The 13,589-nt window shown below is 35.5% G+C and overlaps 1 protein-coding gene and 1 pseudogene across 1 annotated transcript; both read right to left on the bottom strand.

The window, feature by feature from the left end:
• Nucleotides 1-2,214: 2,214 nt before the first annotated feature.
• Nucleotides 2,215-3,153, bottom strand: LOC124233612 (olfactory receptor 5D18-like). Its single transcript, XM_046650762.1, has one exon. It carries the CDS (start codon nucleotides 3,151-3,153, stop codon nucleotides 2,215-2,217), a length of 939 nt encoding a protein of 312 aa, XP_046506718.1.
• Nucleotides 3,154-8,910: 5,757 nt separating this feature from the next.
• LOC124233613 (olfactory receptor 5D14-like) lies at nucleotides 8,911-9,907 on the bottom strand (annotated as a pseudogene).
• Nucleotides 9,908-13,589: the final 3,682 nt, after the last annotated feature.

Here is a 13,589-nt window from a genome sequence, read left to right as displayed (position 1 = left end):
AAGGCACAAACATGACTGTTTTGGATGTCATTTATTTATGTATTCTAAATGGATATGCAATGGAAATTACAGTTTTTGTTATTTAAGTTTATGATGAAATATTGTATATGTAAAATTAAATTCTTCGAATATATACCTTTTCAAAACTAATTGAGAAGCGTATGACCAAAAGATGTGAAGACTACTAATATGAGTCATGTTGTATATAGAAGCAACAGAATCTACTATAAAGAATCTGAACTGTCACAACCTGATAATGGAAAACATATTGTATGCCAGTGTTTAATGGAAAGTGTGCTTCTGATATGTCTGGAGTCTTGAATGATTTCATGAATTCTATCAACAATTGCTTTTACAATGTTGGCGAGGTCACTTAAGCATCATAGGCCTTGGTTTCTTCAAAGTAAAGGCAAACGGTTTGTGGTAATTCTATCAAAAAATGTGCTCATCCTTGGTGCATGCAGGACAGAAGTAAAATAAACTTCTCTAAAAAAAGGCATTAACCATTACGGATTCAGTTTAAGATTAATATAAATAATTTCTTAATTTCAAAGAAAATTAGAAATTGCATAATTGCTAAATGTATAACAAAGATAAATTTGTAAATAGCTAGAGAAACAGAAGTCAATAGAAGAGAAAAGCATTCCCTCATCAGACATCCAATATCTAAAACACTATTTTATTTTTCCATATAGAATGGTTATTTAATTGATTCCTTATTATATAATGTATATGAATGGAACATTTCAATAATGAACATAAGGTTAAAATAACATGAACATTCCAAATAACTTTATTGAATCCATATAAAATTGTTCCCCACGTTAGATTTTCTTCCTTACTAAAATACCTGGAAATTTATTTCTTCCATTATATTGATGATTAGTTTGGAATTTTATCTAGACATATTGATTAAAGAGAAGGAGAAGGACGTATAATTTATTCAAGCAAAAGTGAGTTATTAATGTTAAAGAAATCTAGAATTTTTAATTTACCAGATCAAATAGGTCTTAATAGTAATGAATGCCTGCTTTTCATTTTATTTTGAATAAAGTTATATAGGTGATTTGTTTCCAACACTTGAGGTGACTCCAGACACTTTTTTTTTTTTAAGATGGGAGTTCAATTGAGAAGGATTCAGAAATTACCCTCATGTTCAGGAAAAAGAATCAAGGAATTGATCATGGTTTTGATGTGTTTATAGGCAGAATGAAAGTATGAAGTACAGATTGGGTTGATACCCTGCTTACTTTTTGCCTATAAGATTTCTTGAGAGCCAATCTACTATTTCTATGCCTCTGGTGGAGTCTATCACAGCTTATCATCCTACCATACTTGAGCTCCTTTGAAACACATTCAGAATAAAGGCCGTGTCTTATCAACTTTCCATTCATACCAAGTAACCTGTATACACAATAATATACACACACATGTGGATGTCATAAAGTATTCACTCAATAAAAAATTTGGTTCATCATTGACTCAGTATTGCATTTTGACTTTGCCATGCTTCCATCTTCCAAAGAAAACTCCTTGTTGAAATGTGTCTCCTAAAATTCTGACCATTCTGTTATTCAAGGACAAATTCAAACAATACCTGTTTTATGAAGACATCTCTCTAATGTCCCTAAATGGATTTGAACTTTCCTTTCTCTCAAATTCTCAATGATAACTTATTATTTTCTACCTTATACAGTGACTACTTTTTTCACTGCCCTACTGTCAACACTAGATTTTACATTCCTTGAAGGATGAAGACTAGTCTTACTTTAACTGCTATTTGTACTTTTACAAGAGAAATTCACATGTTTATTGAGAGCCTAGTGTACTTCAGGTATGTTATAAGAAGGGGATAAAACTGCTTATTGAGATTACACAAGGTTTTACATATGATATTTATACCGTCTTTTTTAAAATATAGTCTTTTTATTCATCACAATCAGATTAAGAGCTAGTTTACATTATCTCAATTTTATAGATTAAAAATTAAAGATGAGAGAGATGGCTATTTTATTTTCCAGTAAGAGATAGAGCCAAGTTTAGTCTCTTTGAACTAAAATCCATGACTTTTCTATTGTACAACATTAACTCTTCATAATTTTAAATTAATTAATTTAAAATCAACATTTATGGACACACTTTATTTACATATCAGGGACAAACTCTGTTAAAATAATATGCTTAATAAGAATATGCTTAATAATAATAATATGGTTAATAAGAATGCTTAAGAAGAATTATTTTGCTGACAATATCCTTGACATCCTTATTTCTCAAACTGTAGATCAGAGGATTCAACATGGGGATCACCACTGTGTAAAACACAGAGGCCACTTTGACTGTGTGCCTGGAGTTTTTGGAGTTGGGCACACAGTAGAGGAAGAGGATGGTGCCATAGAAGATAGTAACGGTGGTCAGGTGTGAGGCACAGGTGGAGAAGGCTTTGCAGCGCCCACTGGCTGAATGCATCTTGAGGATAGCGACAATGATAAATCCATAAGACACGAGAATGATGAGTAGTGTGCTAACCGCATTAAAGGTGGCAAAAATGAAAAGTAGCAACTGGTTGACATAAGTATCAGAGCAAGAGAGGGACAGCAACGAGGAGAATTCACAGAAGAAATGATTAATTGTGTTGAAACCTCGAAATGATAATTTGGTAACAGAACATGTGAATATCAAGGAACAAGCTACTCCCCATGCATATGATCCGACCACTAGCACGGCACAGAGTTTCTGGGACATGGCAAATGTGTAGAGCAGAGGGTTACAAATGGCCACAAAGCGGTCATAGGCCATCACAGCTAATAAAAAGAATTCAGTTACCGCAAAGGTACAAGAGAAAAAGAATTGTACTACACATCCTATAAATGAAATGGTTCTGTCTTCCACAACTAGGTTCACCAGGGTCTTGGGAGTAATGACGGAGGAATAGCAGAAATCCACAAATGAGAGGTGGCTGAGGAAAAAGTACATAGGGGTGTGTAGCTTGGGGTTAATTTTGATTATTACAATCATCCCAATATTCCCTACAACAGTGACAGTGTAAATAGCCAGAAAAATCAAGAAGAGAGGGATTTGCAGTTCTGGGAAATCTGAGAAGCCCAAGAGAGTGAACGTGGCCCCAGTTTTATTTCTCTCTGACAGTAACATGGTTTCTGTTTGTTAGAATCTGAATCAGTCCTGAAAATAAAAATATTAAGGAGAGTGAGGATATAAGAAGCTTGGTTAACTGCCCTTCCCAAGACTGCAAAATGAAGCAAAATATGCCTTTCAGGATTTCTTTTTGTATTTTCTATGCAAGATACACTAAATGTATAAAATTGTAAAACATAACGACCATTTAAAATGTTTCCTTATGTAAAAACAATACAGTTATTGCATTATGTTTGTACTCAATTATAATTTTTAATATTTACAAAAAAGTATGAAATCAAGAGATTTATGGTTATTTTAAAGCAAATCCTCCCATAACACTTTCAGCTCTCCTTGAAAATTATAAGTTCATAAAAGATAAACCTAGCATACTGCAATGACTGATTATGTCAGTACTATAATCAGTAACAAAAATGAGAAATTTCTAAACAAATTAATTTTTGCATCATATATTCATACTTTGACATTAAGAATGAAAACCTCTAATACTTTACATTTGTGCCTTTATTGTTAATTCCTTATAACACTTTAATCTTTGCTTTTCACTCTGACTCAGTAAATCTGTTATCAAAGTTAAGCTTAATTGATTTTTCTCAAAGAGTATGCTCCTCAGCTCGGGGAATCCCAAATGTCAATCCTTCCTCATTGCTTGAGGAATAATAAAATTGGAACAGATGATAAAGGTTATCTAGTCTACCTCCTTGTTCTGGAGGTGACATAAGGGAAACTGGAGAATCTTGGCTTTCCCAACGAAATGCAAGTAAGTACCAATCTACATGTCTGTGACCAGATCCTACATCTCCAGACTCCCAGCCCCAAATCCATTTTATTACACCAGACCCTGATCCGTATTCTTGTCTAGCTACTAACATATTTCCTTTATGAATTATCATACCTTTTCTGTGTATGTGAGGAAGATTGGCTCTGGGCTAAGATCTGTTGCCAATCTTCCTCTTTTTGCTTGAGGAAGACTATCACTGAGCTAATGTCTGTGCCGGTCTTCCTCTATTTTTATGTGGGATGTTACCACAGCATAGCTTGATGAGCTGTGCTGGGTTTTCTCTGGGGATCCGAACCTGTGAACCCTGGGCTGCCGAAGTGGAGTGCATGAACTTAACCACTATGCAACCGGGCTGACCCCTAATCATCATACTTTTAATTGACAAACTAGAGACTCTAAACCTATGAGAAATAGCCCAATGACAGCATACATGCCACAGAGTTATACTAGAAAGGAACATCGAGATGAAATGAGAAGGGGATTTAGGGACATTTTCTCTCCCAGGAATAACTAAGTATAGTAAAGACTCTGACTTAGAAACTTCTCTTTCAAAGGTCTCTCTCTCTCTCTTTCTCTCTTTCTACTCTCCCTTCAAGACATATAGGATATTCCTTCTGTCCTATATTACCTGTGAGGGAGAGAGATTCTAAATTGGAGGTAGTACTGCATTATAAAGACTTTTCATGAGAAAATAGTAATACAAAAGAATTATATTTCTCTAAATGGTTGCCAACACTTTTAAGATCTTACCATTCTGGAAAACTCTTTCTCTATCATTTCTGGTAAGATTACCTCTGGTCCCACAACCCAAGAAATGGATTTCAGATGGCTCATCAATAAAAATGTCAGATCATATGCAAAACTGAGACACTCAAGAGCCCTCTGTCCCTATATTCATAAATTTGAGTATTAACGACAACCTCAAAAGATAATCCATCACAAAGTCAGATGTTCTAATTATCAAACTTTTTTCATAATACAATATTTAATTTAGCTAAAGCATTTAAAAATTCATTTTAAACTAATATTATATTTAATATAATGGCTCCTGTGTCCTGAAAACTATATAGGAAATATAACAGCTGAAATCTTCTTCCGTGTAATTCTTTTCCCAATTTTTTTTTTTTTAAGATTTTATTTTTCTCCTTTTTCTCCCCAAAGCCCCCCGGTACATAGTTGGATATTTCGTTGTGGGTCCTTCTAGTTGTGGCATGTGGGACGCTGCCTCAGCGTGGTCTGATGAGCAGTGCCATGTCCGCGCCCAGGATTCAAACCAACGAAACACTGGGCCGCCTGCAGCGGAGCGCGCGAACTTAACCACTCGGCCACGGGGCCAGCCCCTCTTTTCCCAATTTTTTTGTAACTTTTTGCCCACAAGGGACATGTGTATCCTGCTTTATAATCTTAATTAAAGCTGATCACTTTTAATTGTTTTTCAATAGAGGGTCTATTCAATCTCTGCTTGTTTCAATTTATTTAAATATTTGTCTGTTCTACCTGGATCCCTTTCCAAAAATTTGTAGAATCAAGATAATGCACATTCCCTCAAATTCTCAGAGCTCTTCTCTCCCCACAACTCCTGTACCTCGGCTCCTCCCAACCCCAGTACCAGTTCTTCATGGGCTGTTAGCGAGGAGTTCAGCCAAGCCAGGCCCTCTGACACAAAGCTCTTGAGAATAAATAAATAAATGTATCCTCTTCTTTGCATGTTCATATGTGTAACTTTTGCAGGGGCTAAATATTTTTCAAGAGCTGTCTAGATCTAAAGGATAAGTTCCCCCATCATGTTGTTTTCTACATACCCTACATTGAAATTAGCATCAATCTGTCTCTAGAATCTTAAAACAAACCTGCTGGAGGCAAAGGGAGGACCTCTGCAGATTGGGAGTGATGCATGTGTTCTTATAGCTACAGTCACTACCTTTGGGACATGAACCCTAGAGACCACCCATTGCCCCATTCTCTTGAGGTCATTAAATAAACAATTAAAATTAATCACCTTTCTCTAACATAATTCTTGTATGCTAGAAAACCTGGAGCAGCATAAGGGGTATTTCACATGAAAATTTATAAGGTCACTTCCCCCAGGCCCCTAATTAGTCCCATACCTCATACAACTACCAAAATTATGTAATTATAAAAGTCCTCATTATCAAGTATTAACTGAGTGACTACTATATGGCAAGCATAACTGTCTGCCTCCATATCATCCACTCTCACCATATTGGAGATCTTCTAGGTCATCTTGATGCCTTCAGAGTTAAAACAGAAATATTTACAAATTTAATATTAAGTTGGGAAAATTATCCAGTCCCTTTTAAATCTTTGTTCTGTTCTATTACCCTTGCCCCAGCTAGTCTGACCTCTTTCCTTCTGTTCCTTGCCTTCTGTTTCTAGAAAATATTGTACATTCCTTACTTATGGTCTTTTCTGCCAGTTTTTTTCCCCCTTCCTTGAAATGCTTTCCCTTAAGTTTTTGTTCAAATGGACCTTTCAGTGGAAACTTCCGTGAACATACTATTGTACTGCAGGGGCTACTCCACTATCCAATTTAATGTTTAAAGTACTTAACAAGCTTCAAATATATTTTTAATCTTTATTTATTGCAGTTATTATATATTGTTTGTTTCTCCCTGCTAGAATAAAAATTCCAGAGAAAAAGAAAAGCAGAGAATGTGTTCACTTATATATTCTAAACTCCTACATCAATTGATTAACATAAAGTAAGTGTACCAAGAATCTTACTGAATAATAAACATGACCTTCCAATGAACTTGGAATAGAGCCAAACTTTCCAGAACTATGAGGAATTTAAGATCAGACAGGAGATAGTTCACAAAGAACAATAAGGATGTTTTAGAAGTGATTATTGAAACTTGGCGGTCAAAATAAAACAAAATAAGACAAACCAAAACAAGTGTCCACTCTGCTGAATTTTCTATCTCTAGTCAGAAACCAGGGAAATAAGGTTGAGTACATAATGAGGATATGTAATTACTCATTCATTCATTCTTTCAATAAATGTTTATTAGAGGTTTACCCTAAGCTAGGTGCTATCTTAGGTATTGGAGAAGAAGAGCAAGAATGTCCATTTTTCAACAAATTTAATTTAATGGGGAATAAAAAATAAATATGCAATGATTTTCCAGTAATTATAAATGCAAAAAAATATATAATTGAAGGTTTCATTTTAAATAGGGAGGTCATACAAGACTATAGTGAGGTGGTATTTGAGTGTGGACCATTTCCAAGTGAGAAAGCAAATTATGCAAATAACTGAGGGAAGAGCGTTGAATTTGAGACAAAGGGAATAGCAAATACAATTGATTTTCAAATCGACAGTCAGCTTTTTTCATGCATCTCAATAATTCTGCAGTTTGCAGTAGTGTCCTATGTTTTCTAAACCCCTTTTGCAACAAATGTAACTTGGATATTTCAGCATGATATTATTTATGGCAGAAAGAAAAAAGGAAGCTTATCTGGGTATATCAATTGGTGGTCCTTTAAAGCTGTATTTGTGCCACTGTGTTGGTACTTTTTAGAACAACAACAAAATATGAGATGGCACTAGTTGAGTACTTTTGTAGTACATTTTCTTTAAGAAATTGTCCTTAAATAATTTCAGCTCTACTGAAATAATCTGGGATGATAAAACCAAAAGAGGTTTATCAATGTAGTTTTAAAACTTTAAGTCTTTTAAAGACATTCAAGGAAATAAAAAGTACTTCCACCAACGGTACAAGCGTCAAAACAATCAACTATAAGAACTACATTGCTACACTGCTTCTCTTTCCTGTCCCAAATGCATTTTTGGCCAAAAGTCCTGTGTGCAGCCTGGAAAGCAAGACTATGTGTAGTGTTCTTTGTCCTGAAAAGTAAAGACATTTTAGGGACAGTGAGTCCCTGACTTCCCATCCACTTGCTAACAGTACTAAGTCATTAACAGGAGTTTATAAAAAATGTAACCATCGATAAAATAAGCATTAGAATAAACACTCATGCCAAAATTGCATCTAACAAAATAACATATTGTTATATAATTTAATACCAAACTCACTTTAAATTTCCCCAGTTGTCTCAAAGATATATTTGTACAGTTAGTTTGAATCAAGAATCAAACAAATTTGGTTGTTATAACTAAAATTTTTTTATTATGTGACAGTTCCATGTATTCTGTAGCATTATGTTCTGTGTAGTGTGTAACAGTTTTGAGTGTGTGTTCATGTACATGTATGTGCGTTCAGGTAATTTTTTGGAAAAATTGGACCATCTGTATTTTTCTTATTGCTTTATTTGTCATCATTTGACTTGTTCCTGCACCAATTCCTTTAAACTGGTACATCAAGAAGCTTTATTAGTTTAGATTCACTCTTTTAGTTTCCTTTAGGCAAGAATTCTTCATAGGTGGTTGTGACTATTGCCAGTTGCATCAAATTGTGACATACGTGTTAACTAGTTGTCCACTTTTAGTGCTGCTAAGTCTGATCTGTGGATTCAGGCAGTGTCAGGTTGATTACTTCCTTTAAACATTTCCCACCAACTTTTCACTTGATGACTTTAATAGTCTCCAAGGTACTAGAGTGAAAGGACACTAGATTTAGAGTTAACAGAGTTGAGTTCCTGTCTTAAATTAATCATTTCAGTCAATTCTAGGCTAGTTTCTTGAATCTCTGTGTCATCATCTACACAATAGATGTAACTGTCCTTGCCCAATCTACTTCTCAGCATAAGCTGATTGTTAGAAAGCCCAAGATTGTGGATTCATAGAATTTGCAGAACCCAAGGAATGAAAGTATCAGAAGAGTATCATCCCCCCTTTTATCACATAGCGTATCCATCTGTATCTCCCAAAAAATACACAATGCTTCAGTGACATACAACACAAATAACTTCAAGGGAATTCAGTTTACCGATTCAAAATATGGTGACATCAGTCACCAAAAAAAACCTCATGCGAATATGTGCTGTAGGTTTTAGAAGACTCTGTTTCCACTGCTTTTAAGATTAAAAACATCTTTTGAGATTGGTTCAGAAAACAGGACTTTTGTGTCAATTAATTTCTGGAAGGCATCCTTCGCAGCTTTGTTCCTCAAGCTATAGATCGGAGCGTTCAACATGAGGTTGACCATTGTGTAAAATACAGAGGCCACTTTGACAATTTGCCAAGAGTTTTTGGAGTTGGGCACAGAGTAGAAGGAAACGATGGTCCCGTGAAAGATGGTGATGGCGATAAGGTAGGAGGCACAGGTGGAGAAGGCTCACAACGCCCGCTAGCAGAACAGATGTTAAGTACAGTCTTAAAAATAAATACGTATCTAGCAAGGATGACGCATAGTATACTCACCTCATTGAAGGTGGCAAAACCAAAGAGCAGTAGGTGGGGAATTTGTATATTGGAGATTGAGACAGCAATGAGAGCAGTATATTCACAGAAAAAGTGGTTGATTATGTTATGTCCAGAAAAGTTTAACCAAAGAGCATAGCAAAGGAGTACCAAGGGGCCAGCCATACCCCAGAGGTATGACCCAGCCACCAGGAGGGCACAGAGCCTCTGTGACATGGCCACTGTATAAAGCAGAGGATTACAGATGGCCACAAAGTGGTCACAGGCCATCACTGCCAAGATGAATGTTTCCGCCACTGCAGATATACAAGCCAAGAAGAATTGCATGATGCATCCTATGAAAGAAATGGTTCTGTCTTCCACAACCAACTTCTCTAACAGTTTGAGTGTAACTATAATGGAATAACAGAAATCAACAAAGGACAAGTGGCTGAGAAAAAAATATATGGGGATGTTGAGTTTAGGACTGATCCTGATGATCATGATCATGCTGAGGTTCCCCACCAAAGTGACTGTGTAGGTGGTCAAGAATGCCAGGAACAGGGCACCTGAACGTCTGGATATTCTGAGAAGCCCAAGAGGGTTAACGTGGCTCCAGTACTCTGATTTCCTTCAGCTAACAACATGATTGTTGTTGAAGAATATCTGAAATAATGATAATAAAAATATTAATGATGATAGTAAATTTTTATAACATTTACCATGTGGCAGGCATTGTGCTAAAAGATTCAAATATATTAATTTCAATCTTCAAATACCACTATGAATTGTAAAACAGGTAGCCCCATATTTTACATAAGGAAACTGAGGCATATGTAAGTTAAGGAACTTGTTAGAGGTTACACAGCTTGTTAGTGATGAGTTGGGTTTTGAAGTCGATCTAAGTGCCAGAATTTGAATTAAGTTTATGATTAGACAGAAAAGTATTCTACATTGTTGTAGAAAAACATCTGTCTTTCACAGTTCCATCGTTCTGAGGACCTGTGTTTTTTTTGAAATAGCGCTAATATAACAATGAATATAATTTAAGCACTAAAATTTATAAAGGAAGGATCAGGAGTAGTAAAGCATTAGAAGTGATCATACTTCTAGAGTTATGATATTCAAATTGAGGATCATAGGAAAGGCAGCATTTATGAGTCACCAAAAGAATTTTCAAGTTTTGAAAAAATATATGGACATTGAAGGAAATATAGCCCTGTATATCTTCAGGTTTTCCATTGATTTACGCTGATGCTACAGTAATTGCCCTAAGGTTCTAAAAACACTGTAGTGACCTGGTGAAATGAGCAAGTTGCATTTATGACATGCTATTCCCTCTCTCCTGTGTTTTCTTTCCTACTAAAGTGTTATCTCACTTAGTGTCACTGATGCTCTCAATATACTCATCTAGATTCCTTGATTATTATCTTTTAATTTTCTATTATTACATTTTAATCTGTTAGCTTTACTAGGCATATTATAACACTAAATACTTAAAATATCTGATATGGAGAGCAACTTATAATGTGGTTTGCTCAATCCTTCTATATTTTCTACAGCCTTCCATATTCTCTAACATGTTTTCTATATTCTTGCTAGATAATGTGCTAAACGTCAATGGTTACATAGTCACCCTCCAAATTTCTGGTGATATAAACATTGGTTTTGATTAAAACTACGTATGTGATTATCTTATTTTGAGTCATGAAATCTTTGTTATATTTATAGATGTTACTTTGAGAAAACAAAAGCATCTGTATTCTACAGTAGTTCATAACCACAGATGTATCTTTAATCATTTAATAATGTTTTAAAAGATAAGTTTATAATAATAACGTATCAATAACAAGCACCTTTCTGAAATGTTCAGGTTAATAAGATGCTGTAAGAACTACTCCCATTTTAGTTTTGTCTGATCAAGTCAATGTACAAAGAAACTATTATCTCCTTCACAGCTAAATGCTATTTTTGACACACACGAAAATGTATTTCCTACACGTAGAAAAGAGAACGGGCAGGAAAGTGACAAAGAGCTAATGACAGACCAGGATAATGAAAGAAGCATGGCTTGGAACCATAGATTTAAATTCAATTCCAGGCTTTGTCATTTACTGTGTTATCTTTGGTGAATTAATTGTATTTTCTGAGTCTCAACATTTTTATCAGCAATAATGACATGATAATACATATTTCATTGGTGTGTAAGTTTTAAAATAGGAAACGATGTTAATATACTTAGCATAGAGTCTGACAATTGTAGAGTCTGGGAGATGTAGTTTTCTCCACCCTCACCCTTTTTAATTCTTAGTTCTATGAATAATTGGTATTATTTTTAAACCCTTATATTATTTTAAATATCTAAGAAATAGGGGCCGACCCCGTGGCTGAGTGGTTAAGTTCGCACACTCCACTGCAGGCGGCCCAGTGTTTCGTCAGTTCGAATCCTGGGCGCAGACATGGCACTGCTCATCAAGCCACGCTGAGGCAGCGTCCCACATGCCACAACTAGAAGGACCCACAACTAAGAATATACAACTATGTACTGGGGGGCTTTGGGAGAAAAAGGAAAAAAATTTTAAAAATCTGAAAAAAAAATCTAAGAAATAGATCAAAGGCCAAAGTGGGCAGTAATGAAGAAGTGGGTACAGTCTGGGACATTAAAGGGTATCTCAGCTCTTTCCTGGATCTCCTCTTGGCCCTGTTTGTCTTAATTCACCCCTTACTGTCCTTCAATAAATTGTCTTTTTTCCCTTGCTTTCTCATTATTATATGACTCTCTTGTCCTCCTTTTCTCATCTCAGGCTGGTGCCTGTGGGATATTTAGCAAGCTGCAATCACACTCCGGTGGATTACGGTAGCTGAGGAACAGCCACCTTCCCTGCAGTGCTGCTAGCTTGCCCTGTGAGAACATCAGCTTCTTCTCTTGATTTCTGTGGTTATTATGACAGTCATTGGTTCTGAAAACTTTGGCTTCTGCATATCAGCTAATTCTAAATGTCTCTGCTAAGTTTCACCTAAACCCTCACACTAGCTGTTCCCTAGTGCTCAAGCTTCTTCAACCATGACCATATTCTCAGCTTATAATGAGCAACACTTGCTCATTTATTCCTTGGCTTATTTGATTTTTCTCTTCTTTTATCAGGAGCATCCTCCTTTTCTAGTATACTGATGCAGCAGTTACAATATCTAAAGCTTTAAATGAAAATCACTATTGTGAAGAAACTTTCTCTTCACTCCAGCAATATTTTCCACTTTCTTGGTATACCTACAGACATTACTCAGGAAATCAAAATTTCATGATCTATTATGTTCACCATTACTTTACACATATTATTTTATCTCCTTTCTACAAGATTTTGAGATGTTAAGGACATTCTCAGATTTAACACTGTTCCTTTAAAAACTTTCAGTGTGACTGTGCTATGCTAGGCACGTGGTGAATATCCTCAAAGCAAAAATCAGGATGATGCCACAGGGAAGGGGGAAGAGATCAAAACTCATTGATATGAGACTTTAGGAAGATGGACTCAGGAGACGTTATGGCATTTAGACTAACAGTCTTCCCTGCCTCAAAAGTTGCAGGACTTCAATGTCCCCCATGTAAGTGCAAGATAACTCAAGACGGGTCACCCAACCTGAAACCAACTCACCTGAAGATCCTGTTCCTAGTGTTATAGTCACCGAGAAGGTTCCCACTCAGAATTCAAACGTTATTGAAAATATTAAGAAGTTTGTAAATATAGCAGGAGTCTACAATAAATTGTATTTAATGTGATGTGAATATATTTCTTAAAATCCAGAAAAACTCAGAAAAAGGCAGAGAGGTAGAGAGAGAGAGAGAGAGAGAGAGATTTGGAAGCTAAATCTGACTCCTAGGAGCAAACTGTTGGGTTTATGTATGCCTCCATGACCTCAGGGATTTAGACCCTGGAGAATCTTTGCTGAACTATTTCTTTTTATATCACAAACTTAGAAATTAGATTGAATGTGCTCCTATCTTGGATTTTACAAGAAGGTAATTTCTTCTAAATTGCTGGAGACAATACTTCATCAAGGCCACCTCAAGAATTTCTTCTAAAATATTAATTGTAGGCAATATACAAATTGACTTAGAAAGCATGGTGATTACAGTAAACAGCAAAGGTAAAGATGAATCAGCTAAAATACAACCATTCAGAGAGAACCACTGTTAATATTTGCTGTTTCATTTGTCTGTCTTTTTCTTTGCATAATATATGTGTCCTGAAATGTATAAACAACATAACTTGGATTCTGTCTTTTTCATTTAACATAAAATGATCACTATTTTCCTTGGAAACATTGATT

Source organism: Equus quagga, unplaced genomic scaffold, assembly GCF_021613505.1.
Source record: "Equus quagga isolate Etosha38 unplaced genomic scaffold, UCLA_HA_Equagga_1.0 207777_RagTag, whole genome shotgun sequence".
NCBI classification, from domain to species: domain Eukaryota; kingdom Metazoa; phylum Chordata; class Mammalia; order Perissodactyla; family Equidae; genus Equus; species Equus quagga.
This window is presented reverse-complemented; position numbering and strand designations above follow the sequence as displayed.

What these genes read in the sequence shown, in the direction of transcription:
- LOC124233612 (XM_046650762.1), bottom strand. Translation starts at nt 3,153, where the DNA reads ATGTTACTGTCAGAGAGAAATAAAACTGGGGCCACGTTCACTCTCTTG.